The following is a 27,879-nucleotide window of genomic DNA, read 5'->3' as shown; positions in this document are numbered from 1 at the left end:
CTGAATCTAGTTTTATGTTTGTGATGATTTCTTAAACATCATGTTTTCAAAAATGTAAACATTGTATCACTCATGAGCCTTTAACATGAAACTATGACGTTATTTTGGTGAAAGACCTTTTTCAGGTAATCGAACCACAGAGGTAGAGAGAAGCAGAGCAGGTAGAACTTACTGTTAAGAAGCTTTTTCTACGTTCTTTTTTATTATGAAATGGATTTTTGTATTAAAAACTGTCAGCCAATCAAACAGCAGCTTCAGATGAACAAAACAGCAGAAAAAAACCCACTGTTGTAAAAAAAAGAAATAAAAAGTTTTATTCACATATTTTGGTGTTTGACCTTCAAAGACCTGAAGAACACCTGAAGAACACCTGAACACACCGTCGACCTCTTTCATGTTGATCCTTCTTTCTGAGGAGAATCCACGTTTGATGAATCGACACCAGAATCTGATCGTCTTCAACAGGAAAACATAACCCACCTGGACAGACTGAAGTTGGTTTGAGTTTGGGTTGTGATGGTGTGTTGTGTTCAGGAACATCAGTCAGAGGACAAACGTCCAGATGTTTCTGCTATCTGAACATCTTGACCACAGCTGGGTTCATGTCTCAGCTCAAATCTCAGCTCAGCTCATCATTTTACAAAACTCAGAGTGTCCCTGAACGCAGCAACAGGAGTCTTCAAACAGTCTCAGGTCAGGCCAGGACTGAGTACAGTGTCTCACACTGGGAAACCACTAAGAACCAGTTCTACTGTTGAAAGCTAAAAACCAGCTCTTATTTCCATGATCGATCTTTTAATTGATTAACTGATCGATCATTCAGCTTTATAAACAATAAATAAGCATCTTCTTCTGTCTGACCAAGAGTCCGAAACCCAAACAGACTCAGTTACTGAGAGGCTGGAAATATTCATAGAGGGAAACTGGAGTTGGAGAATGTTTGAGAAATGACTTAAAGGAGAAATCGATCATCAAGTCGCTGCAGTGTCTCCGTCTGGTCACCGGATCAAACATCAGTGAACACAGGGGCATTAGAACTAGAGTTTGACACCGGGACTTTCTTCAAGACCAGACCTAAAGATCAGGTCATTAATCTGGACCCACTTTCAGTTCCCAACATGTCAGCTGACATTGTGTTTTAAATGTTCATTCAACACAAAACAGCTGATGAACACAAAGCATGAAGCGTTAGGCAGCCGCTGATGTTCTGATGGGACTGTAACATTTCTGTATCACTTCAACACAACGCTGGTCTGAACTGAGTGTCTGCAGCACAAACATCAATTTTAAATGTGGTTCTGTCCTGCTCAGGTTTGTGGAAAAATTCAGTTATTAAACAAAAGCTGTTTGAACTGGATTTTTTTCCACCACAGATTTATCTCTTTTTTTGTCAATAAACCAAACACTTGGTCTGTAAGACAGAAAAACTCATTCTCAGTCCAAGGTGCCTGAAATGACCAACAGTAGAAAACGAGAGAGGTTCAGTTTACTGCCACAGAACACGGATAAAAACTGAACGTCTGAGAACCTGGAGAACGGAAAATAACTGGGAACATTCACAATCACCTGACGGATTCAGCTCTAAAATGAAGCTAACCCAGCAGCTGCCAGGAAGAATCCATCCGAAATTTGTTGATCTGGAAAACAATGAGCAGGAGTGGAAAATATTAGATTTGTAGTTGAAACATGAAGAACAGCAGAATGGTCCTTTAGATCCGTACAGAAATAAACAGAAGAAGAAGAAAAGTTCATCCAGGGACAAACACCAATAAAAAACTGACAGGTTATAAAGAGGCATCTACTCTACGCTGAGTTTGTATATGTGTCTGAGCGTATATCTGTGTTCTACGCCGACAGGTCGCTGTTCTCGAAGCGTTCTTGGTCGTACACCTCTGCCACTACCTTACGTCCTCCGAACCAGCGGTGGTTGAGAGCCTGGATGGCTCGATTCATCTCGGCCGCCTCTGAAAACTCTACAAAGATCTTAACAATGACGTCTGCATCATCTTCCTCGCCCTGACGCTCCTGGTAGATGATGACACGCTTCACCTGGCCGAACTTCCCGCACTCCTCAGTGACCTCCCCCTCCAGGTCATCGTCAATGTCATCAGGACCGACCATGTTCCTCAGGACCATCACAGTTGACTGATGGGGGAGATTAAGTGTTAGAACAACATTTTACTGAGGTCCACATGTATGTCCGGTTTACGACAAAATGACATTATTATCAGAAGTCAAACCCCAGACTACCTGTTCACTGAAGTACCTTTACATTCTCCTTTGTTTACTTCTTTTTCCTTCTCAAATCTTTCATTTGTTTTTTTATTTTTTTGCCGTTATTCTGACAGCTAAAGAGAGAGAGGGGATTGACATCCAGCAAAGGGCCATGGAACTGATTTGAACCCGGGCTGCTGCAGTGATCACTAAACATTTATATTCACATAACAGACTGCAGGACAGTGCTGAAAGGAAAACATTTCAAGTTTTATGTTGTACCCCCCCAGCACTATTTGCTAGCCAAGAAGTCCCAAGTCAAGATCAACAAGTCCCAAGTTAAGATCAACAGTTCCACATCAAGACCAACAAGTCCTGAGTCAAGACCTACAAGTCCTGGGTCAAGACCAATAAGTCTCGAGTCAAGATCAACAGTCCCACATCAAGACCAACAAGTCCTGAGTCAAGACCAACAAGTCCCGAGTCAAGACCAACAAGTCCCGAGTCAAGATCAACAAGTCCCGAGTCAAGACTAACAAGTCCCAAGTCAAGACCAAAGAGCCCGAGTCAAGACCAACAAGTCCCGAGTCAAGACCGACGAGTCCCGCGTCAAAACCAACAAGTCCCGAGTTAAGGCCAACAAGTCCCGAGTTAAGGCCAACAAGTCCCGAGTTAAGGCCAACAAGTCCCGAGTTAAGGCCAACAAGTCCCGAGTTAAGGCCAACAAGTCCCGAGTTAAGGCCAACAAGTCCCGAGTTAAGGCCAACAAGTCCCGAGTTAAGATCAACAAGTCCCGAGTCAAGATCAACAAGTCACGAGTCAAGATCAACAGTTCCATGTCAAGACCAGAAGGTCTGATTCAAGACCAACAAGTCCCGAGTTAAGACCAACAAGTCCCGAGTCAAGATCAACAAGTCACGAGTCAAGATCGACAAGTCACGAGTCAAGATCAACAGTTCCATGTCAAGCCCAGAAGGTCTGATTCAAGACCAACAAGTCCCGAGCTAAGACCAACAAGTCCCGAGTTAAGATCAACAGTCCCGAGTCAGGACCAGGAGGTCCTGAGTCAAGACCAACAAGTCCCGAGTCAAGATCAACAAGTCACGAGTCAAGATCGACAAGTCACGAGTCAAGATCAACAGTTCCATGTCAAGCCCAGAAGGTCTGATTCAAGACCAACAAGTCCCGAGTTAAGACCAACAAGTCCCGAGTCAAGACCAAAGAGTCCCGAGTCAAGACCAACAAGTCACGAGTTAAGATCAACAGTCCCTAGTCAGGACCAGGAGGTCCTGAGTCAAGACCAACAAGTCCCGAGTCAAGATCTACAAGTCCCGAGTCAAGATCAAAGAGTCCCGAGTCAAGATCAAAGAGTCCCGAGTCAAGATCAAAGAGTCCCGAGTCAAGATCAAAGAGTCCCGAGTCAAGATCAAAGAGTCCCGAGTCAAGATCAAAGAGTCCCGAGTCAAGATCAAAGAGTCCCGAGTCAAGACCAAAGAGTCCCGAGTCAAGACCAAAGAGTCCCGAGTCAAGATCAACAGTCCCATGTCAAGATCAACGAATCCAATATCAAGACCAACGAGTCCCGAGTCAAGACCAACAAGTCCCTAGTCAAGATCAACAAGTAGCGAGTCAAGATCAACAAGTCAAGAGTAAAGACCAACAATTCCTGAGTCAAGATCAACAGTCCCACGTCAACACCAACATGTCCAAAGTCAAGACCAACAAGTCCCGGGTTAAGACCAACAAGTCCCGAGTCAAAACCAACAAGTCCCGAGTCAAGATCAACAGTCCCATGTCAAGATCAACGAATCCAATATCAAGACCAACGAGTCCCGAGTCAAGACCAACGAGTCCTGAGTCAAGACCAACGAGTCCCTAGTCAAGATCAACAAGTAGCGAGTCAAGATCAACAAGTCAAGAGTAAAGACCAACAATTCCTGAGTCAAGATCAACAGTCCCACGTCAACACCAACATGTCCCAAGTCAAGACCAACAAGTCCCGGGTTAAGACCAACAAGTCCCGAGTCAAGACCAACAAGTCCCGAGTCAAGACCAACAAGTCCCGAGTCAAGACCAACAAGTCACGAGTCAAGACCAACAAGTCACGAGTCAAGACCAGCAAGTCACGAGTCAAGACCAGCAAGTCCCGAGTCAAGACCAGCAAGTCCCGAGTCAAGACCAGCAAGTCACGAGTCAAGATCAACAAGTCACGAGTCAAGATCAACAAGTCACGAGTCAAGATCAACGAATCCAATATCAAGACCAACGAGTCCCGAGTCAAGACCAACGAGTCCCGAGTCAAGACCAACAAGTCCCGAGTTAAGACCAACAAGTAGCGAGTCAAGATCAACAAGTGGAGAGTAAAGACCAACAATTCACGAGTCAAGATCAACAGTCACACGTCAAGACCAACATGTCCCAAGTCAAAAGCAACAAGTCCCGAGTCAAGATCAACAAGTCCCGAGTCAAGACCAGCAAGTCCCGAGTCAAGACCAACAAGTCCCGAGTCAAGACCAACAAGTCCCGAGGCAAGATCCAGTCCCACGTCAAGACCAACAATTCCTGAGTCAAGATCAACAGTCCCATGTCAAGATCAACGAATCCCATATCAAGACCAACGAGTCCCGAGTCAAGACCAACAAGTAGTGAATCAAGATCAACAAGTCGAGAGTAAAGACCAACAATTCCTGAGTCAAGATCAATAGTCCCACGTCAAGACCAACAAGTCCCGAGTCAAGACCAGCAAGTCCCGAGTCAAGACCAGCAAGTCCCAAGTCAAGATCAACAAATCCCGAGTCAAGATCAACAAGTCCCGAGTCAAGACCAACAAGTCCCTAGTCAAGACCAAAGAGTCCCGAGTCAAGATCAACACGTCCCGAGTCAAGATCAACAGTTCTGAGTCAAGATCAACAGTTCCATGTCAAGATCAACAAGTCCCATGTCAAGACCAACAAAGTTCCATATCAAGATCAACGAGTCCCATATCAAGACCAACAAGTCACGAGTCAAGATCAACATTTCCATGTCAAGACTAGGAGGTCCTGAGTGAAGATCAACAAGTGCATAGTCAAGACCAACAAGTCACGAGTCAAGATCAACAGTTCCATGTCAAGACCAGGAAGTCCTAAGTGAAGATCAACAAGTCCCAAGTCAAGATCAACAGTTACATGTCAAGACCAATGAGTTTCAAGTCAAGACCAATGAGTTTCAAGTCAAGACCAATGAGTTTCGAGTCAAGACCAACAGGTCCCATATCAAGACCAACAAGTCACGAGTCAAGGCCGAGTCCCGAGTGAAGATCAACAATTCCTGAGTCAAGAAAGGTGAACTCTTCTCCTGGCTGTCCTGCTCCTGGGCAGGATTTGAACCCGTACCTCTTGCTTACGGAGGAGCTTCCTCATCACCATGTGCCTGGCGCTGCTGCCGCTGATGCTCATGTGCTCCTGTTCACTGAGTGGCTCCATGGCTCCATCCTGCTGCGCCTCCTGCTGACACTCCTCCTCCTCCTCTTTCCTCTTCACCTCAGAGCCAAAAGAGGCTACCGGTGTCGGGGGTGTGGCCAGCACCGGGTTCACCAGACCCACCTGAGGCACACCAGGTCGAGCTGGGGTCACCCCTGAAACAGACAGGAAGCAGGAAGGACAGGATGGTCAGACGGGTGGCCACGGTCTGGCTGCAGGAGCCGCCCCAGGCTTCTGGAGAAGAAGAACCTCCTTCTGGACGTCAGCTTCTCCAACGTCTGGGACCAACCCCCAGCCTCTTCTACCAACTAGAATATACTCTGTGTGCAATGGTTTACCACACCTGTAACGCCCTACTATGACCACAGGTGGAGTTAAAACTGAAACGCTCAAACTGACTTTATGCTTCTGTTTTCTATCAGCAGTAAAAGCAGCCATTAAACTCCACCCGCCTGCGGTACATCACCACCCAACATGTAGCTGTTAACAAGTGCACCCACTGTGCAGAGTGAAGCATCCTGACTGTGGCTCTCAACTGCTGAATGTTCTTCCTCTAGTCAAGTTTGAAACTAATACTTACGATTGGTGCTGATATAATCTCAGGAAACAGGAAGCTTTGGACTTTAGGTTAAGGAGATCAGTCAACCCCACTGACTGAACACCCCCCACCCCCCACTTCTGATGAATGTGTGCAGGTGTGTTGTTAAACATGACTGAAACTCCACAAGTCACACAGGATCTGAGACTCACTGGCCAACAGGAATGAGGGGCTATGTTTAAAGGGAGGGGCTAGAAACAGTCCTCTTCACTTGGTTGGTCAGTGTGCAGCAAAGGGGAGGGGTTAAGAGGTCACTGTCGGTGCAAATGTTGGGGGTCGAGAGAGGGGGAAGAGAAGAGAAAAAAACAGAGAGAGAGAAAAAAAGACAATAAAAGAGAAAATCTATTAGTGGAGACGCTTCTGACGAAGCAACACAAACAACAACTGGGACAAACTACTTCCTGTCTGGAGTCAGGACTGGTCTGACTATTGGAGGTGACCTCGAAACTGGATCAGAACCTACAGAGTCCTGAAAGATTTCAGTTCTGATTTTGTGAAATGTTTATCAGATAGAAGTGTTGATCTGGTTTGTAAGTTTTAACTCAATGGGTTTTATCTTCAGTTATTAAAGATTCAAATCTTGTATGAACTTGTATGAACAGGTTTTCATCGTGTCATATTTATCTTTCAACACACAAGTTCTTTTCTTTATTATTTTCTAGTTCTCAGAGTTTTTTTAACTTGTTCACACGTGCTGTTTCCTTGTCTCATCACTGAACTGAACACAGAGGAACAAAAAAGACTAAACACATCATAACAAAACATCTGTCCTGATCCACATCTGTGTTTATTTCATCTACATCAACGTTTCACAACAACTGAGTCAAACATTCACTAACAACACGCTTCATGTTAGGAAATGATTTCCTCTGAAACTGTTTCTGAAAGTCTGATAACAGAACATCAGTGACTCTGTCCTCTGCGTCCAGGGGTGTGAATGAGGGCAGGTAACAGCTACAGGTGTCTAAGACGCTGGGGAAGGGGCTTCCGGATAAACCAAGAGATGGCATGCTATGATAAATATGAACAGGCTCAGACTGTGACTGGCTGCACACTGATGCTTTAGACAGGAGACCTTTAATGTGATTGGACAGCAGGTCATCCTCGTTAACACGGGGGTGTGGTTTATATGTATGTGGGCGGTGCTGTAGGCGTTCCTACCTGTGATAACACCTGGAGCTTGGGCGGCCATGACGGCCTGAGGAAGTCCTCCCAGCTGCTGAGAGAGGAGCGCCGGTCCGGCCAGAGCTCCAAGAACCGACGCTCCCACGGCCTCCTGAACGCACCACAGAACAAAGTATAAGACATGTCAGATACTGTAGAAAAAAACAGTCATTTTCTGTGTGTTTGTTTGTTTGTTTGTTTGTTTCTCTGACTTGGAGAGCTGGCAGGGGGCGGAGCTTCATACCTGAGCAGTGATTTTGGCGGTAGCGGCAGCAGCAGCCACGGCGGCAGCAGCTGGAAGTCCTCCAGGTGTTGTTGGTGTGAGGAGGGGCATCGGTGGAGTCACGGCCTTCCCCACCCGCAGGTACTGACCCCCCAGGTCAAACAGGTTCATGGAGGCCACGGCATCCTGAGCAGACTGAGGCTTCTCGTACTCTGAGACCAGGACAGCAGACACAAGACCATCAGATTCAGGTCTACAGACTGCAGCCTCAGCGGCGCCCCCTGACGCAGTGGTCCTCATCACATTCAGGTAACCTTTGATTTTACCTGCTCCTTTTAACACTCAATCACCTGCACTGTTTATACTGGAAGGAGTTTCATTCAACATGGTCTGAAGTGTTTCTGACCCAGTTTGAGGTGGGTGTGGTTAACCTGCTAAGAGGAGTACATGAAATGGTAAAACATCACATTTCCTGTCACCACAAGGGGGCGCTATGACTCTAACTGAATTGGCTTGTAGGTGGGCAGGATTCTGATCACACATAGAAAGTTTGGAGCAGTTTGGACAATGTGTGCTGGAGTTAGAGTGAGTTGATTTTTCATGGTGACCCATTGAAATTCTCCGCGCCGCCATGTGCGGGTCCTCCAATGAAAGACTCTGATGGATTCTGTAAGAGGAGTTTGTTAAAGTACGTAACCATCAAATAAAAAAATTGCAGATTTAATTTAAAATGGCTGACTTCCTGTTAGGTTTGGACTATGGGTGCAAGAGGCTTTTTTGTACATCTTGGTGTGTTAGAACAGGTGTACAGGTGCCTGGCGAGTTTCATACATGTAAGTTAAACCGTGGGGACAGGAAGGGCCTCACTGACATTTCCTAGGGGGCGCCACGTGGTCACATGTCCTCAGGTGTCCTCACCGATGAAGCCGTAGCCCTTGTGTCTCCCGGTGGTCGGCTCTCGGGACAACATGCAGGACTTGATCTTGCCGAAAGCCTCGAAGACGCTCTTGATGTCGTCGTCGGAGAGGTCGGGGTGAACCGACGCCACGTAGATCCTGTTGAAGGCGCGAGCTTCTTCCGCCAGCTGGTCAATAATTGGCTGAGCCTGGCCGATGTTACTGGGCCTCCCAACCTGCGAGATGAGGAGCAGAGACAAAGTCAAAGACCTCAGACTGAGACTAGAGACTGGTCAACAGCCTAGGTCTGTACTGGTCTGTGATGGTCTGTACTGGTCCATGATGGTTTGTGATGGCCTGTGATCGTCTGTGATGGTTTGTGATGGTCTGGACTGGTCCGTGATGGTCTGTACTTGGTCTGTGATGGTCCGTGATGGTCTGTACAGGTCCGTGATGGTCTGTACTGGTCCGTGATGGTCTGTACTGGTTCAGATGGTCTGTACTGGTCTGTGATGGTCTGTACTGGTCTGTGATGGTCTGTACTGGTCTGTACTGGTCTGGACTGGTCCGTTATGGTCTGTACTAGTCTGTGATTGTTTGTGATGGTCTGTACTGGTTCAGATGGTCTGTACTGGTCTGTGATGGTCTGTACTGGTCTGGACTGGTCCGTTATGGTCTGTACTAGTCTGTGATGGTCTGGACTGGTCCGGACTGGTCCGTTATGGTCTGTGATGGACTGTGATGGTCTGTGATGGTCTGTGATGGTCTGTGATGGTCTGGACTGGTCTGTGATGGTCTGGACCTGTCTGTGATGGTCTGTGATGGTCTGGACTGGTCTGTGATGGTCTGGACTGGTCCGTTATGGTCTGTACTGGTCCGTGATGGTCTGGACTGGTCCATAATGGTCTGTACTGGTCTGAACCGGTCTGTACTGGTTCAGATGGTCTGGACTGGTACTGACTGGTCCGTACTGGTCTGGACTGGTCCCTTATGGTCTGTACTAGTCTGTGATGGTCTGGACTGGTCTGGACTGGTCCGTTATGGTCTGTGATGGACTGTGATGGTCTGTGATGGTCTGTGATAGTCTGGACTGGTCCGTTATGGTCTGTACTGGTCCGTGATGGCCTGGACTTGGTCTGTGATGGTCCGTGATGGTCTGTACAGGTCCGTGATGGTCTGTACTGGTCCGTGATTGTTTGTGATGGTCTGTACTGGTTCAGATGGTCTGTACTGGTCTGAACCGGTTTGTACTGGTCTGTGATGGTCTGGACTGGTACTGACTGGTCTACACTGGTCTGTGATGGTCTGTGATGGTCTGAACTGGTCTGTTATGGTCTGCACTGGTCTGGACTGGACCAGATCCTAAGGACCAGTACTCACTTTGATGTTCCTGCCTCCTAAGACGACAGAGTTCATCTGCTCCAGGGCCAGCTGAGCCGCCTCGGGCATCTCATACTCTACGAAGGCGAAACCCTGCAGAGGAACACGGAGGGTTAACGTCTGTCCCTGTGAGTCTGGATCACTGAGTCCTGGTCCTGACATGACTCCATCTCCACCTGTGACCTCACCTGCACACGAAAAGTACAGGAAGTCATTTATCTGACCTCTGACCTCTACTGTAAGACACTGAGGGAAGTTCAGGACGTCCTGGTCCAGTTTCCTTGTGACTGATCCAGGTCCAGTCTGATCCTAGTCCTGACCCACATGTGGATTAAATCTGGATCTGACCTTTGCACTCAGCTCTGTGTGTGTGTGTGTGCGTGTGTGTGTGTGTGTGTGTGTGTCTGACCTTGTGTTTCATGGTGACAGAGTCCCATGACATGTCGATGCTCTTGATTGGTCCAAACGGAGCGAAGGCCTGTCTGATGGTGTCCTCTCCCAGCTCATAGTAGATGGAGCCGACATAAACTCGACACATGATTGCCAGAGCTCTCTGACGCTGAGCCGCCACCTGAGAGAGAAAGCTGATCAATCAGAGCTGTTTGTCGAGGCGATACGAGAGATTGATGATCAGCTGTCTCAAGTGAGAAGCAGGTGAGACAGTGAAGTACTTACTGACTGCAGGGGAGACAGAGCGTCTCCTAGACCCATCGTCAGAGACGCCATCTGAGACAGAGACAGAGACAGATTACACCTGAGGGTCACGGACAATCATCACACCTGTCACAGCCGTTCCTCACAGACTGAAGACTGTTCAGACCGATCAGAGCTGACATGTCATTATCACAGCAAACACCTGAGCAACAGTTACCTGAGCAGCAGGTGGTGTTGTTGTTACCTGGAGACTGGTGAGCTGCTGCTGCTGAGCCAGAGTCTGTTTGACCAGAACACTTTTAATGCTCTGCTCCATGGCGTACTTCTTCGCCTGCAGACAGGACACACACACACACACACACAGTAAAACTTTAAAAACAGATTTTCATAAAACCTTCAGTGATATCTCATGTTTCTGCTAGTGTTTCACAATAAAAGCATGCTTCCTGTCATGCTTTCTTCACATTCTTGGAGCCTGCAGGACTTTTATTGTGAAACATCTGACAGACAGGTGTGTGTGTGTGAGACCTTCTGCAGCGCCTCCTGCTGGTTGGGGGTGAGCGGCGGCAGGCCCAGCTTGGTGGTGGTGCTCTGTCCATTCTCCATGATGAGAGCCGGCCCTCCCTGTTAACACCAGGAGAACAAAACAAACACACCCTGTGATTCCTGAGAAGTTATTGTATTGATTCACTGATTAATCGCTGTTAGTATTCAGATTTTTGAATAGAGACACAAATATAAACAAACTGTTTGTACTGATGCTTGTTGTTTGATTAACACCATTATTAATTATCATTAATTAAGCTGCTGGTTATTTTCTCTGTCCTTTGATTGTTTCTTTGTCAAAGTGAAAACTTTACAATCAAAATCAAAATAATCTTAATTTATTTAAAACTTCATCCATCATCACAGCTGCTTACATCATGTTGTTTATAAACAAGCTTCATGTGTTTGTAAACATCTGGATCTGAAGGACCAGCAGTGGGAAAATAAATGTACTGCAGTACAAGTACTATACTTCCTCTGATGAACTGCAGTATAAGAAAATACTCCAGTGCAGTGGAAGTACTTCAGATTTGTACTTCATTACAGTAGCTGAGTAAATACATTTCCACCACTTGGTCTGTGACATCGCGTCGCTCATCTGTGATGTCATCAGATAACATCAGGAGCTGAAGTATCGATTTCAGATGTCCGTGTGTTGACCATGACGTCATCAGTCTAACGGTCAGATTCTGCCACCTGTCCAGGTGTTCTGCCTGCAGACAGTCATGTTCTTCCCGGCAGTCAGTTAGCTTAGCACCAGATAAAAGGACCGTCTCTTCTGTTAGCCTAGCTTAGCTCCTGTGCTTCTGCTGCGTGTATCGATCTGTTACAACTGATCACCTTTAGACCCGATCTATCAGTTTGATTGACTCCAGACTGTGTTTGTGCTTTAACGGTAAACACCGATTCCTCCGGTTAGCATTAGCTTGGCATTAGCTTAGCATGCGTCCCTGAGCGCAGACTGACAGGTCATAAATGAACTCACCGCAGAAACTGCCGCCGCCATTCAGCCCAGCTGCCGCTCCGCGAGCTCCTTCTGTCAGCGTCGAGCCAAATCAGTAATCAATTATTTCTGATGTTTGAGTCTGTTTGAGCAGCGGAAACACCGCGGCCATCCGTACGTCACTTCCTCTGATGATGGTTTCAGAGTAAAAGCCCCGTGTGAACTGAAGGATTTACTATTGTGACAGAATTGAAATCGGTGATATAAGAATGAATTGACGTTAAATAAATAAAGAAGTGATTAAATACATTAACAAGAAATTAAATAAATATACACAAAAAGTACATTTATAAATAAACATACGTTATTTTTAAAACCCTATTCAAACTCTCCATGTTTTAATTTATTTACATATAAATACATATCTTTTAATTTATTTCACTTGACGTCTATTTATTTTTTTATTTCTGTCTTTTCACTTATTTTAGGGATATTGTTGATATTTTTCACTTCATATCTATTTGTTTTATTAGTATATTTCATCACCTACTTGTTCATTTCATTGTAAGTTTAATAATTTAATCATTATGTTTTTATTTGTCCATTTAGTCAATATTATTATATCTTGTATTATATCTTTATGTATATTTGATTTGATGAAATATAAAGTCCATATGAATGAACCAGGTCAAAGGTTAAATAAAAATCATCAGTTTGTGTTTGTCAACTGATCCAACTGAAATCTTTTTATTATTATTATTATTATTACACATCCACTGTTTAATAAACTTTCACTGAGGGGAAACTGTTTTAATCCTTTAATGATTGATCGATTATTGATCATGAAACTTGCTGACAGTTTTTCTGTCTTTATTAAAATGTCTGAAACATCACACATTTACACCTTACTATAATTTCACATCATATTAGCATCAGCTGTATACAGTATGCAGCATGCTAACAATAACTGATCGATAACTAATTCATATCTGATCAGCACAGACTGCAGCTCTTTACTGCTCTCACAGGATCAAAGCGTGATGATGATGGAGAGAGCATTCTCTATAGCTGATACAGAGTCATCTTTAAATAAGTTAATCATCTTTTTTTAAGCAGCAGAACCTCAACTGCAGACCTCAGGGTTGTATGAAGAACTGTACTCACGACACCCTCTACCTTTAGGGTTCTTGTTCTATGTTCTGTTTGTCACAGGCTGGCACTGGAGCACAAAGTCCAACAGTTCAGCTGCAGACAAGGAACCAAGTGCTGTAGAGTCCGGATCGAGAACCTGAAACAAGAGTTCTACATTTACAGAAATACTGTTGAATGGTTCTATGGGTCAGAGCTGAACTGAACATTTCTTGAGTATGTTTAATGTAGAACCCTGCGATCAAGAGAGGCTTCAAATGCAGAGGAAGGTTCTAGAGTTCTATGCAGAGAACAGTACTTTGCAGAGAAATGTTCCAGAGCCCCTTTTGTGGCAGTTTGTGTGTGGTGTGAATGACCTAGAACCAACCAATTATATCAAATAGTTATCAGTTAGTTTGAGAATGGTTCTAGTGTTGGTTCTGCTTTACAAGAACAGATCTGTTGTCACAGATTGGAGAATATTAAAAGCATGTACGTGTTGTGACTTATCTAAGGGTTCTACATCAAGACACTTTGAAAGTTCTTAGTGCAAAATTGTTCTAGAACTTTAGAACAAACAAATTGAGAACGTTCTCCAAACGTGTGTGCGTTCTGTGAGTGATCTAGAACCCCCTGTTGGAGCAAATGTTTTAATATCAAGAGTATGTGTGGATTTGACTGTTCAAGAACCCTTGCAATGGAACAAGGCTTCTCCAGCAGAGATGGTTCTATACAAAGAATAGATATTTGAAGAACATTACTCAACATCACTCAATATCAATCTTTAAGTCAGCACTGGTTCTAGTGTATGAGGAACAAATCTGTTGTTAAAGATGTAGATTGTAGAACATTCTGGAAGCATGTTTGTTGTAATTAATCTAGAACCCTGCTTTAGAATATTTGTGTGATACAGAATTCTTTGTTGGAACAAGATCCAAATGTAGAAAACACTTCTATAAGTGCTGTCAGTGTTCTACACAGAGGTCCCAGCACAAGTCAGTGGGGAAGTTCTGGGAGATGGAGATGGGGCTCTATAGGTTACTGTAAACAAGTTCTGTGTCAGAGTCCTACAGAGTAAAGAATGAGGCCTCTAGAGAACAGTTCTCTGAACAGAAATATTTCAGAACTCAATGACAGTTTAGACATAAATGCATGAATCCGATCTGTTCTATAACCTGGTGACACAGGGAAGAGCGGTGGTTCAATAAGGTGAAGGTTCCAGAACAATGAGGAGAAGGGTGTGTCGGTACAAGGTGAGTGAACTCTAGAGAGACGGTTCTAGGAGTGTGTGCAGAGTTCTTGAATCCAGTGTCCAGTCATATTTTGGTGGTGCAGCCCAGACATCAACAGAACATTCTAGAGTGTTATAAGGTGAGGGTTTGGTCTTTGGTGCAGTACAAAGACCAGGTTCTCACCAAGTTCTTCTTGTTTAATATTCTGAAGTCAACGAGAGGCTTCAGGAGCTCACAGATGGAAGCAAGGTGACTGTAAAACTCCACATTAACAAGGTTCTAGACATGGGAGGGGTTGGGTCATAGCTTAGGTTGGTGGTAGAACCCAGATCTCCAACAAAATATTAAGGAACTATAGGATGAAGGTTTAGTGTAGAATTCCATAGCTAAAGGTTCTACGAAAAGAGATCTTGATATTTATTGTGGAAGTGTGGGAGGAGGCAAGGATCTCATCCTCATCAATGATTGTGATCCAGACATTTTATACCCATGAGAGTGATGGGTCAATGTTTGTGGTAGAACCCAGACCTCCATCAGAGGGTTCTAAAAGGGCATTCCTCCAGAGATCTGTCGGGCCACCTGTTCGTCCTGGGTCTCCTCCTTGTCCTTCCTCTCCTGGTTCCAGTCCTTTAGACCCTCCGGCAGCGTCGTGTCTTCATCCACGCCTCCGGTTCCCTCCACAAACTCTTCGTACGTCGACTTCTCTGCAAATGGACGTTTTCCCAGCAGCTCCACCATGTCGCTCTTATCCAGAACCTCCTTCTCCAGCAGCCGCAGCGCCACCTGGAGAACACCACAGGAACATTATGGTCAGGGTCAGAACTCCGGATTGTGCTGTTTGTGTGAATGATCTAAAACTCTGATCTGGAGGGAAGGTTTTAGAACTCTATACAAGAAGAACTCTTGTAGAGACAAAGAAATGTTCAAAAACTCTAAGACAGGGTTCTATATGTGAGAGCTGGTTCTAGTGTATGAGGAAAAGATTAGTTCTTCTAATAGAACATTGTAGAACAATAGAGAACATTTTAGAAACGTGTATGTTGTCACTGGTCTTGCTGCTTACAGGAGGTTTCTGGATCTGAGCAGGGTTCTAGTGAAGGCTTTAGAACTTGTAAAGATCCTGTCACACAAATGTTCTAGAACTCAAAGACAGGGTTCTGTATGTCAGAGCAGGTTATACTTTATGAGGAAAAGATTTGTTGGTACCACAGGTGGTAGAACAGCAGTTGGACAACATTCTAGGTCTGTTTTAGGTCTTAGGTTTTAGAGCTTTACATCGAGACACCAGTTCTCTGCACAGAAATGTTCTAGAACTCAATGAGAAAGTTTTATCAGTGAGAACTGGTGGTACTTTATGTACAACACCAGATTGAGAACACTCTAAAACTGTGTGTGTTCTGTCAAGGACCTAGAACCTTGTCTTGGAGCAAAGGTTTTAACATCCGAAGAGTTGTGGAGTTCTTAGCACAGGAATGTTCAAGAATTTATGTCAGGGTTCTACTTGTCTTATTTCCTGTATAGTTCCTTTTAGTACCTAATTTATCTGGAGTTTCACCATCACCTCGTCTCCACCTGAGACGTCTAGAACAAAGACTGTGTTGTGACCTGTGAGGTTCTTAAAGGTAGGTCGTAGGTACCTTCTCCACCTCTGCCTTCTTGTTGTTCAGCAGCTCTTGGGTTCTCTGGTACGCCTCGCTGATGAGGGTTCTGACCTCGGTGTCAATGAGCCGAGCCGTAGCTTCACTGTATGGTTTCTCCAGAACCATTTCGCCCTGCCGGGGGAGGTCGAAGGAAACCTGACCCACCTTTGCATTCATCCCAAACTGAACGATCTGCAGCAGAACACATAGACCAGAGATCAGACCGACAGGAACCTGAACAGCGAACTTGAACTTCATGTTAAAGTTCATCACCTCACAGCAGGTCATCAGCTGACCCTAACCCTGACCTTCATAGAACCCTCAATAATAATTAACTGCTAACACTTCTGAACTCTGACCAGTGACCCCCCTGACCTCTGACCTGTACGTAGGCACTCTGGGTGACCTCTAACCCCTGTGACTTCTAACTTGTGACCTCTGACCCATGTGACATCTGACCTGTGACCCCTCTAACCCCAGCGCTGTTACCTCTGGCCCTGTGACCTCTGACCAGTGTGACCTCTGAGCCAAGACTTCTAACTTTTGACCTCTGACCCATGTGACCTCTGACCTGTGACCCCTCTTGCCCCAGACCTGTGACCTCTGACCTGTGCATACGCGCTCTGGGTGACCTTGCGGAGGTCGTCCTGAGCTCCGGTGGTGATGCGTCCGAAGAAGATCTCTTCGGAGACCCGCCCCCCCAGAGTCATACACATGCGATCCAGCAGCTGCTCCTTGGTGTACAGGTACTGCTCTTTGGGCAGGTACTGAGCGTAGCCCAGCCCCTTCCCTCGGGGGATGATGGACACCTGGACAGGTAATCATAGCAATACAATATGTAACACACAATGTCATTGAAGAATGAATGATGCTGCAGTAAATGTTACACCCTCATAACGATGATCTGATTCAATTTAATTCCATTAAAACTGTTCAAATAATCAATAAGTTCTGCTCAGACCTGATTCTGAACCAGACCCTCCATCAACCAATCAGGTCACAGGAAACATGGTCACAGTGTTGAATACTGAACAGAACATTATGATGTCAGAGTGAAGTTGACTTTTGACCTTTTGGATATGAAATGTCATCATTTGATTTTGTCCTGTCGGACATTTATTTTAAACTGAGTCATGATTAGTGAGGACCTGGTCCTAGTCCTGGTCCTGGTCAGTTCTGGAGAACATTAAATTTCATTTGAACAGTTGATCCATTAAACAGTAAGGCTGACCTTTAGTAGAGGGTCAGCATGCTCCAGAAACCATCCAGCGACGGCGTGACCAGCCTCATGATACGCCACCGTCTTCTTCTCCTCCGGCTGCAGGACCTGAGTCTTCTTCTCCAGACCTCAAACAGGACCAGCAAGAACCAGATTAAAGTCCTGAACCTCGATCACAACAGCAGCAACCAGGTCTGAGACCACAGTCAGGTGAATCACAACTTCAAGAGTCTGACACAGATGTTACGAGCTCAGTCTGACAGGTGCACACAGGATCAAGGACTCAGGCTGCTGGTCTGGGTCTGGGTCTCGGTTTGGGTCTGGGTCTGGGTCTGGGTCTGGGTCTGGTCTCGGTTCTGGTCTCAGTCTGGTCTCAGTCTGGTCCTGGTCTTGGTCTTGCTCCTGGTCTCCGTCTGGTCTCGGTCTGGTCTCAGTCTGGTCTGGGTATGGGTCTGGGTATGGGTCTGGTCTTGGTCTCGTTCTCAGTCTGGTCCTGGTCTTGGACTTGTTCTCAGTCTGGTCCTGGTCTTGGACTTGTTCTCAGTCTGGTCCTGGTCTTGGGCTTGGTCCTGGTCTGGTCTTGGTCCTGGTCTTGGTCTTGGTCTTGGTCTCGGTCTGGTCTCGTTCTCAGTCTGGTCCTGGTCCTGGTGTCAGTCTGGTCTTGTTCTTGTTCTCAGTCTGGTCCTGGTCCTGGTCTTGGTGTCGGTCTGGTCCTAGTCTCAGTCTGGTCCTGGTCTTGGTCTCGGTCTGGTCTTGGTCTCGGTCTCGGTCTCGTTCTCAGTCTGGTCCTGGTCTTGGTCTTGGTCTCGGTCTGGTCTTGGTCTCGTTCTCAGTCTGGTCCTGGCCTCAGTCTGGTCTTGGTCTGTTCCTGGTCTTGATCTTGGTCTTGGTCTTGGTCTTGGTCTTGGTCTTGGTCTTGGTCTCGTTCTCAGTCTGGTCCTGGTCTGGTCCTGGTCTTGGTCTCAGTCTGGTCCTGGTCTTGGTCTCGTTCCTGGTCTCCGTCTGGTCTCAGTCTGGTCTGGGTATGGGTCTGGGTATGGGTCTGGTCTTGGTCTCGTTCTCAGTCTGGTCCTGGTCTTGGACTTGTTCTCAGTCTGGTCCTGGTCTTGGGCTTGGTCCTGGTCTTGGTCTCGGTCTGGTCTTGGTCTCGGTCTGGTCTTGGTCCTGGTCTTGGTCTCGGTCTCGGTCTGGTCTCATTCTCAGTCTGGTCCTGGTCTCAGTCTGGTCTTGTTCTTGTTCTCGGTCTGGTCCTGGTCCTGGTCCTGGTCTTGGTCTTGGTCTGGTCTTGGTCTTGGTTTGGTCTTGGTCTCGTTCTCAGTCTGGTCCTGGTCTTGGTGTCGGTCTGGTCCTGGTCTCAGTCTTGTCTTGGTCTTGTTCTCAGTCTGGTCCTGGTCCTGGTCTTGGTCTCGTTCTGGTCTTGGTCTTGGTCTTGTTCTCAGTCTGGTCCTGGTCCTGGTCTTGGTCTCGTTCTGGTCTTGGTCTTGGTCTCGGTCTCGTTCTCAGTCTGGTCCTGGTCTTGGTCTCAGTCTGGGTCTGGTCCTGGTCTCAGTCCGGTCCTGGCCTCAGTCTGGTCTGGGTCTGGTCCTGGTCTTGGTCTTAGTCTCAGTCCGGACCTGGTCTCAGTCTGGTCTTGGTCCGGGTCTGGGCTCACCTCCGATGACCCTTTCGATGGCCTGTTCGAAGTGTTTCTGGTTGATGGCATCTGACAGGTGGCGAGCGGCAATCAAAGCCGCCTCGTTACAGACGTTAGCAATGTCTGCGCCTGAAGATGGAGAACAGGGAGAATGAACCAGCAGGTTCTACCTGATTAATGAGGAGAGAACATGAGACCAGGTTTACCTGAGAATCCAGGTGTGAGGGCGGCCATCTTCTTCGCCAGGGCGTCCTTGTCCACGTTGACCTCGAGCTTCAGAGGACGCAGGTGAACTTTAAAGATGGAGGCTCGACCTTTAATATCAGGAGGACCTGGGACAGAACACAGACAGCTGACCAGAACCAGAACCAGACCAAGAACCAGACCCAGAACTATATATAGTTGTTATTTTAACACCTTGCTCTCTCTGACCTGATAAAAAAAGAAATTTAACCCTTCGTTAGTCTCTCACCAATGTAAATCTGTCGGTCGAAGCGTCCTGGTCTCATCAGAGCCGGATCCAGGATGTCCGGTCTGTTGGTTCCTGCCAGAACCACGACATTGGTCGCCGTGTTGAAGCCTAAAAAACAGATAGGAGTGAGAGTTATTTCAGAGGAGACTTTCATATTTAATGACGACATCATGACGGAGTCTTCAAGGAGCCATTTGTAAGTTTTCTCTGAGCGCATTTCCTGTCAGAGAAAACTCCCATGATGCTTCAGGAAACTCAGAATCAGTTTAACTATGTCTGTAAAAACATGCATTTCCCATGATTCCCATCACCCACCGTCCATCTCCACCAGCAGCTGGTTCAGTGTGTTCTCCTGCTCGCTCTGTCCCCCAAAGTTTCCTCGTCCTCGTTTCCGTCCCACGGCGTCGATCTCGTCGATGAAGAGGATGCAGGGAGCGTTCTTCCTTGCCATGACGAACAGATCTCTCACCTGCACAGGGAGTGACATCAGCAAAGTCTGAGGCTTGAGACACTGAGACAGGTGGACAGGTTCCCTGAGGTCTAGTTAGTCCACAGAGGAGTCATCATCATCATCATCATCATCATCATAATCCTCCTCAGTGGAGGGGTCAACTCCAGCTGTGGAGGTCAAAGGTCAATCACTGCTGCTGTGATGGACAGACAAAGTCTCATCTCTGTCGTCATGGTGACTTTTGGTTTATAAAATTTCATAATCGAATCTCTCCTCCCTCTTCGTACTGTGATTTCAGTACGAAGAGGGAGGAGAGATAATAAAATATTTATATATTATATCATATTACAGTATATAATGTAGTAATTATATAATATACAAGTATATAGAAATATTTACTTATTTTCATCTAACTGTTTATTATATATATATATATGTATGTGTGTATATATATATATATATACTATATATATATACACATACATATATATATTTATGTTGACCACCTGCTTCAGAGGAAGATGAAGAAGGTTGTAAACACTCACTCTGGCCGGGCCAACGCCCACAAACATCTCCAGGAACTCGGAGCCGTTGACGGTGATGAACGGTACGTTGGCCTCGCCGGCCGTCGCCTTGGCTAGAAGAGTTTTTCCTGTTCCTGGAGGACCCGTCAAGATGGCTCCCTACAAACAGTCAACAAACAACAAACAGTGAAATAACAACAAAGAGTCAAACAGTCAAACAGTCAACAAACAGTGAAAAAACAGTCAACCCCCCCTCACCTTAGGGATCTTGGCGCCAAGGTCCTGGTACTGTTTGGGGTTCTTCAGAAAGTTGACGAACTCCATGATCTCCAGCTTGGCCTCCTCGCAGCCCGCCACGTCTTTGAACTTCACATCGATCTCGTCTTTCAGGATTTTCGCCGTTGTCTCGCTGACGCTGAACAGTCCGCCCATCCCCCGGCCAGGACGCCCCGCCCCTGCCGGTCCCCGCCGCAGCATGAACAGCAGGAAGCCGATGATGAGCACCGTGGGGAGCATGCTGAGTAGGAAAGTGCTGGACAGGAAGGACAGACTTTAGAGTCACATGTAGGAACCAACCAGAGCTGAACCAGAAGTGAATGTGAACGCCTCAGCGCTCACCCATCGCTCTCGGTGGAGTAAACCACCGGCAGTCTGTTCTCCCCCTCGATGCCGAGCTCGTACTGAGCCGTCTCCAGGTTCCTCTCAAACGTGTCCACGCTGCCGATGTTGAACCAGATATACTGCTGAAGGAGACAAAGAGGAGGAGTCAGCTCCATGTTGGTCCTCCAGCTGCTGCAGGTCACCATTAAGAACCAGACTGAACTGAAGTCTGTCAGCTAGTGTGTCCACGAGGTGGACGTCTCAAACTATCTGAATCCTGCCAAAGCTCCCAGAGCAGTCTCCAGACCTGGACCTGAGTCCTATGGAGCTAACCACAATATACATAAACTGTTTCTATGGAAACACTGTGGGCTGACATGTTGAACTGTGTTGTGAGGACATATGGTGAGAGACAGGTTTCATTCTTTGATTTTCATGTTTCAACTGTTTCATATAAATTTATGATCATTTAAGAGTAAAATTAAGTAAAAAGGTTTGTTTAAAAATAGACCAGTTAAAATCATTTTGGTTTTAAATTAGATGCCCTTCATGGAAGGTTTTGTTTTATTTTGAAGAGTCAGAGTCACATGACCAGACTTTACTGTACTGTATGCCTGTGGCATTGTGGGTCAGAGAGGAATATACAGGCGCACAGTGTCATGACATCTGATTGTCTTTGTGTGTACTGTGGTAAACGTGACATTTTCTGTGTCGTCTGATTCTCCTATCTGACAGGGTTAGGCTGCTGTGGGCCGGCCGTACTGTTGATGGACACTGGTTTGAATGTTTAAGCTGATTTTATGGACATTAACGAGAATTTGAAACGATGGAGAGACGCGTGTTTGAACTTCTTGTCGTCTGATGTCGAGAGGGAAAGAGACATGTTGAAGACACATCTGTATTATTTGTTGGACCAGTGGTGCGACAATCAGCCTTCTGACAAACTTCAGCTTCACTCAACAACCTTCTGACTTTACCTGCTGATTCTGCACGATGTCATTCACACAATAACATCAAGTCTGTCCGAAACAGGAACCGAAGCTCTCACCTGACCACGCCTCTAACCCACGAGACCAGACATCAATACATCAAGACGAGAGGTGGAGCTTCTCACTCACCCCATCCACCGGCGTCTTCCCAGGAGAGAAAACCACTTTGACGTAACGCTTGTTGACGACTTCTAACCGGTCCACCTGAGGAACAGTGAAAATCAATTTTTCTGATTGGTTCTCCACAGTTAAGATGGACACAGGGGGCCGTGGTTTGACATGTTACAGTGATGACATCATCACTCCTCACCACTCCTTTGGACAGGTAGTTGTTGACAAAGTCTTTCCAGGTGACCTCTCGTCCTCCATCCCTGAAGAAGAAGTAGTAAGTGACAGTGGTCCAGAACGCTGCTCCGCTCAGGAAGTACATCCGAAACTCTTTATCGTCCCAAGGAACGTCCCCCTGAAACCAACAGAACCCGAGCTCAGACCCACACCTCAGAGAACACACACCTGTCTGCCCAGGTGAGCACAGGTAACAGCTGAATAACACAACGTCTGTCAGACGAGAAGAACGGCAGTCAGACTCCTCACACACGGACCTTCTGCAGACGGCTGTACCAGTGTGACTCCTCCTTACGACCTCCTCTTTTCCCCCCTCCTCCTCCTCCTCCTCCTCCTCCTCCTCCTGACTTCCCCGAGGCTCTCTGAGCATTGGCAGGTTTGTTGTCTGAAAAGCAAACAAACAGTATAACAGTGATGTCAAAAGACGTCATGAACATCAAAGGTTACAGAAACTGTACCGGGGTCACACATCAACACAACTCAGAACCAATACTTCACTTATGTGTATTTAATTTATATACTGTTTGTAAAATACTAGAACACAAACTGGATTCACCAAATTTGTGGACGCCAATAGGTGTCAGTAGGTGTCAGTAGGTGTAAGTAGGTGTCAGCAGGTGTCAGCAGGTGACATTGGTGTCAGCGGGTGTCAGCGGGTGTCAGCGGGTGTCAGCAGGTGTCAGCGGGTGACATTGGTGTCAGTAGGTGTCAGTAGGTGTCAGCAGGTGACATTGGTGCCAGTAGGTGTTACCAGGTGTCAGCAGGTGACAGCGGGTGTCAGTAGGGGTCAGTGGGTGTCAGTGGGTGTCAGCGGGGGACATTGGTGTCAGTAGGTGTCAGTAGGTGTCAGCAGGTGACATTGGTGCCAGTAGGTGTTACCAGGTGTCAGCAGGTGACAGCGGGTGTCAGTAGGGGTCAGTGGGTGTCAGTGGGTGTCAGCGGGGGACATTGGTGTCAGTAGGTGTCAGTAGGTGTCAGCAGGTGACATTGGTGCCAGTAGGTGTTACCAGGTGTCAGCAGGTGACAGCGGGTGTCAGTAGGGGTCAGTGGGTGTCAGTGGGTGTCAGCGGGGGACATTGGTGTCAGTAGGTGTCAGTAGGTGTCAGCAGGTGACATTGGTGCCAGTAGGTGTTACCAGGTGTCAGCAGGTGACATTGGTGCCAGTAGGTGTTACCAGGTGTCAGCAGGTGACATTGGTGTTAGTAGGTGTTACCAGGTGTCAGCAGGTGACAGCGGGTGTCAGTAGGTGTCAGTGGGTGTCAGTGGGTGTCAGCGGGTGACATTGGTGTCAGCAGGTGTCAGCGGGTGACATTGGTGTCAGTAGGTGTTACTAGGTGTCAGCAGGTGTCAGCGGGTGTCAGCAGGTGACATTGGTGTCAGTAGGTGTTACCAGGTGTCAGCAGGTGACATTGGTGTCAGCGGGTGACATTGGTGTCAGTAGGTGTTACCACGTGTCAGCAGGTGACATTGGTGTCAGTAGGTGTTACCAGGTGTCAGCGGGTGACATTGGTGTCAGTAGGTGTTACCAGGTGTCAGCAGGTGTCAGCAGGTGACATTGGTGTCAGTAGGTGTCAGTAGGTGTCAGCAGGTGTCATTGGTGTCATTGGTGTCAGTAGGTGTTACCAGGTGTCAGCAGGTGTCAGCAGGTGACATTGGTGTCAGTGGGTGTCAGCGGGTGTCAGCGGGTGACATTGGTGTCAGTAGGTGTTACCACGTGTCAGCAGGTGACATTGGTGTCAGCGGGTGTCAGCGGGTGACATTGGTGTCAGTAGGTGTTACCACGTGTCAGCAGGTGACATTGGTGTCAGTAGGTGTTACCAGGTGTCAGCGGGTGTCAGCGGGTGACATTGGTGTCAGTAGGTGTTACCAGGTGTCAGCAGGTGTCAGCAGGTGACATTGGTGTCAGTAGGTGTCAGCAGGTGTCAGCAGGTGCCAGCAGGTGACATTGGTGTCAGCAGGTGTCAGCAGGTGTCAGCAGGTGTCAGTAGGTGTCAGTAGGTGTCAGTAGGTGTCAGCAGGTGTCAGCAGGTTTCTACCTTTAGTTGCAGCTTCAGCCTCAGAATTTTTTGCAGGCTTCTGGGAGTCTGGAAAATATTTCTCAAAACCTAAAGAAAGAAAAACAGATGTTTGTACCTCTGGACTTGTGAGGACCCTGAAACAAAATCTTGACCCCACACCTCCCTAAACCAAACCTACACATGAGACTAACCCCAAAACCAGGACTGAAGGACCGCCCTAATGTGAAAAATGGAGATAATGTCCCCACTTTAACGCCCTCACAAAGATACATATAAATCAACACACACACAGTTTTGTACCTTTAGGTGGTCTGGAGCTCAGCCTCCTGTATGCTCCCAGCAGCTCGCTCAGCAGACTCCGCCCACTCCCTACCTGTCCGGCCATGGTGGAGCACATCACCTTAACACACATCAAACGTGGCTGACATCAGATAACAGCAACACAAACTGCACCTAGATGTTGGTGTATCATTTAAATCACATTATGAAGAAAATAAGTGAATCCAGCTGCAGCATAGACACTAACGAGCCTCTCCCCACATGTTAATGCACTGTTAATAATCAGACAGTCAACACAGCTCATTACTGACTCCAAGAATCTGACCCAGGACCAGTCCAGGACCAGTTCAGAAACTGAGCCAGGGCCAGTCCAGGAGGCAGACAAAACTGAACCTAAATCCAAACTATTCGGGTGTTTGAGTCAAGCTTTCAGGGCCAGTCTATCTGGGACTGTGTACCTGAGATAAGGTGATGTTTACCGCCTTTATTCCACCGCCACAGCCCTAACTGTGACACGTAACTTCTGCTGTGTGGTATTTGTACTTTTACTGGAGTAGCTGACTGAGTACTTCTGCCCCGCTGCAGTGTTTACAGAGGTGACTGGTTTTTCCGTGAGTCAATGACAACAGCCCAGAACCGTCACACAGGTGAGTCTACCTGCCGTGACACAGGTAACTCATGTCTGTTAGATACACCGGTCCTGCCGTTCACCCTGCCGGTCTGTGCTGGTCTGTCAGCCCGTCAACGGGGTCAGTGTTTGGGCTTGTTTTGGCCGCTGTCCCGGTTAGCACAGTTAGCATGTTAGCATGTTTTCCACCTACCAGCCTGGCCGGAGCATTGGAGGGTAGCAGCAGCCGGAACATGTTCCTGCAGCCCGCGGACAGCCGCAGGTAGCGATGGGCCATCCTCAACCCGGGAACACACCGACACTGACCGGCAGAAAAACAACAACAACGGCCTTTAAACACAACTCAAGTTCAGTGTTTCTGTTCTGTAATCACACCGCTCCGCCATCTCTAGCGTCCTCTGCTTCTTCACGGAGGTGCACATGTTTATGGAGGAGACAGCGCCCCCTGCCGAACCCCCGCAGAGACACACGTCTAACCTGACGGACAGACAGCTCATTTTTAACGAGTCAAATTAATGTTTGTATAGATAAAGTCATTCACTTCACTTCTGACTCCCCTCATCATCATCATCATCATATTAATAATAATAATCCCAATTATTATTAATGATGATCATTATTATTATTGTTATTGTAGTGTTTTAGTACGGCCCAGGAGCCGGATTATGACTATAAGTTCATACAGAGTACCATTATTAACATGCACATGTTAATAACAGTACCATAATAACATGTTATTTATTAAGTGAGTCTGACTGACTGTTGATCTGTGTGTAAACCTGATGCTTTTCTGAACTTTAATAGTGAAGAAGTTCCTGTGGTTTGAACGGAGGCTCTGTAGCATCAGTGTGTCTGTATTAAGTGTTGGTAAACGATGAATAAGAAGTGAGGGTTTCACACTGAATAATAAACAGCAAATGTTAACAGTTCACTGTCTAATAAAGAGGAGGAGTTTAACACAACAGTTGCTTTTATTAATATCTCTTAACTGATTTATTAACCATTAACAGAGTAATGAATTACAGCTAATAAACTCTCTACCTGTTTATTTATAAATTATCACAATAAATAAGGAGGTTACAGGTGACAGACAGCAGCCGCCAGGTGTCGCCGTGCCACCCCCCCACCCCCACCCTCACGCTCCAATTGCATGCCGGGTAGCCGATGATGGCTGCGGTCTGTGCGGAGGAATGAAGCGGCTGACCGCTGCCTGTTTCCCCGCTGAAACCGCACTCTCTGCGGCCTCAAGTGTTTCAGCAGAGCGGAGCTGCCGGTGTTACTGAGCTATGAGGTAACACCCCGTCACTGCCGGGCACAGACAGGCCGGTTAACCCGGGTTTAGCCCGAGTTTGGCCCGGGTAGTTAGCAGGTTATCCGTCAGCGCTGCTGGGAGAAGGACAGACCGATGCTAACGTGCTAATAGGCTAACAGACCAGATCAGACAGCTAACTTAGCTTAGCTCACACACTGTCTGTTTTAACTTAGTGAAGCATGTAGCATCAGTTAGCTTTACTGTGTCTGTCGTAGTGTTTGAGTGAATCCCCCGGCATGCTGCCGCTAGCCTTGTTAGCCGGGCTGCTAAGTGACAGCCGGTTAGCATTAGTATGGGAGCTACCTGATTAGCCTCAAACTACACTACAAGTACGTCACCTAAAGCATGACGTCATCATATGTATATGACATAAGTGGTGAAGTATCTGTCACTGCGCTTGGGGATGGGGGTATATGTTAACCGGCTAACTGGCTGGTATATGCTGTTAGCCTGTCGGCCTGTGGTCTGAGGTCAGCTGACAGGTCGTCCGGTGGGGGGAGGGTGCAGGTAGACAGGGAGTGTGAGTGACTAGCTGTCAGGCTTATTAATCGATTGATCATGATCAGTTCTGATTCAGAGGTATTGATCTGGTCAAAGTCTCAGACATGGTGATCTGAACTAAAGGTTCAGTAGATAAATCCACTAGAACCCCTCAGCCAAAGGAAGTGGACTGATTTAATTATTACTGTTTATTATTATTATTATTATTATTACTAATGAGCTACTGGACACATGAATTTCCCCTAGAGGATAAATAAAGTATCTATCTGTCTATGAAGACGTAAACACAGGACCTGTCGTTCTCATGTGAAGACAACATGTCACAGGTATCAGATTTGTTTACCTTGTTTACGTCTTCAGTCTTTGTTATTTGCTGATGTGTAATGAGATGCAACAGATCCTGAACAGAACAGAATGATTGGTTGGTTTTCAGGAGAACTTCCTGGTATTTGACCAGCAGCAGGTGGTCAGAACCATCACTTATCTGCAGATTAACTGATGATGAGAACAATGTTTGAATCATGTCTGGCTGCAGCTCGGGTCCAGAGCCATGTTGGTTCTGATCAGTTTGACTCTGTGAGTCATTGGTTTGTTGTTGTAGTTCAGCAGCTTTTGGCACTTCCTGTATAAACAGTATGACTCAGTGAGTCTGTGCAATCCGCCTCCTTCAGACTGTTCAGACCTCCACCAGCTCCCATTAGATGCTAACTACGCTAATAATTCTGAAAAGATGCTAACTGTTCTGAAAAGATGCTAACTGTGCTGACGGTTCTGACCCGTCTGCTAGTCTCTGGTTCTGGTCTCAGACTCCTCCTCTGAGTCTGTGTCT

The 27,879-nt window shown here is 46.8% G+C and overlaps 2 protein-coding genes across 4 annotated transcripts; both read right to left on the bottom strand.

The window, feature by feature from the left end:
* Positions 1-182: 182 nt before the first annotated feature.
* LOC111237306 (poly(U)-binding-splicing factor PUF60-like) lies at positions 183-12,248 on the bottom strand. 2 transcript variants are annotated; one of them, XM_022766350.1, is made up of 11 exons: positions 12,122-12,248; positions 11,119-11,214; positions 10,835-10,921; positions 10,612-10,662; positions 10,346-10,507; positions 9,937-10,029; positions 8,579-8,792; positions 7,682-7,872; positions 7,435-7,549; positions 5,589-5,830; positions 183-2,145 (listed from the first exon to the last, which is right to left on the bottom strand). In XM_022766350.1, exons 1-11 carry the CDS (start codon positions 12,140-12,142, stop codon positions 1,846-1,848), a joined length of 1,572 nt encoding a protein of 523 aa, XP_022622071.1. In that variant the 5' UTR covers positions 12,143-12,248; the 3' UTR covers positions 183-1,845. The 2 variants fall into 2 exon arrangements, with proteins under 2 accessions (XP_022622071.1, XP_022622072.1); XM_022766351.1 differs by lacking the exon at positions 9,937-10,029.
* Positions 12,249-12,932: 684 nt separating this feature from the next.
* afg3l2 (AFG3 like matrix AAA peptidase subunit 2) lies at positions 12,933-25,623 on the bottom strand. Of its 2 annotated transcripts, none has more exons than XM_022766344.1 (17): positions 25,431-25,623; positions 24,631-24,730; positions 24,349-24,417; positions 22,570-22,697; positions 22,278-22,430; positions 22,097-22,171; positions 20,997-21,121; positions 20,637-20,910; positions 20,400-20,537; positions 19,719-19,872; positions 19,404-19,511; positions 19,138-19,263; positions 18,950-19,060; positions 17,311-17,426; positions 16,688-16,888; positions 16,077-16,271; positions 12,933-15,222 (listed from the first exon to the last, which is right to left on the bottom strand). In XM_022766344.1, exons 1-17 carry the CDS (start codon positions 25,512-25,514, stop codon positions 14,983-14,985), a joined length of 2,397 nt encoding a protein of 798 aa, XP_022622065.1. In that variant the 5' UTR covers positions 25,515-25,623; the 3' UTR covers positions 12,933-14,982. The 2 variants fall into 2 exon arrangements, with proteins under 2 accessions (XP_022622065.1, XP_022622067.1); XM_022766346.1 differs by having other exon boundaries at positions 20,997-21,118.
* Between the last annotated feature and the right edge of the window lie 2,256 nt (positions 25,624-27,879).

This window comes from Seriola dumerili, unplaced genomic scaffold (genome assembly GCF_002260705.1).
Source record: "Seriola dumerili isolate Sdu_G_001 unplaced genomic scaffold, Sdu_1.0 BDQW01000850.1, whole genome shotgun sequence".
Classification (NCBI taxonomy): Eukaryota; Metazoa; Chordata; class Actinopteri; order Carangiformes; family Carangidae; genus Seriola; species Seriola dumerili.
Note: the sequence above shows the minus strand (reverse complement) of the source record. Positions and strands in the feature narration are given on the sequence as shown.

Excerpts from the sequence above, each read along its gene's own strand:
- LOC111237306 (XM_022766350.1), bottom strand. The coding sequence starts at position 12,142 with ATGGCGGCGGCAGTTTCTGCG. Across the intron at positions 11,215-12,121 it reads TGGCGGCGGCAGTTTCTGCG|GGAGGGCCGGCTCTCATCAT; the intron begins GTGAGTTCATTT and ends TGGTGTTAACAG. Across the intron at positions 10,922-11,118 it reads AGCAGGAGGCGCTGCAGAAG|GCGAAGAAGTACGCCATGGA; the intron begins GTCTCACACACA and ends TCCTGTCTGCAG.
- afg3l2 (XM_022766344.1), bottom strand. The coding sequence starts at position 25,514 with ATGGCCCATCGCTACCTGCGGCTGTCCGCGGGCTGCAGGAACATGTTC. Across the intron at positions 24,731-25,430 it reads CCAATGCTCCGGCCAGGCTG|GTGATGTGCTCCACCATGGC; the intron begins GTAGGTGGAAAA and ends ATGTGTGTTAAG. Across the intron at positions 19,512-19,718 it reads GCTGCTGGTGGAGATGGACG|GCTTCAACACGGCGACCAAT; the intron begins GTGGGTGATGGG and ends TCTGTTTTTTAG.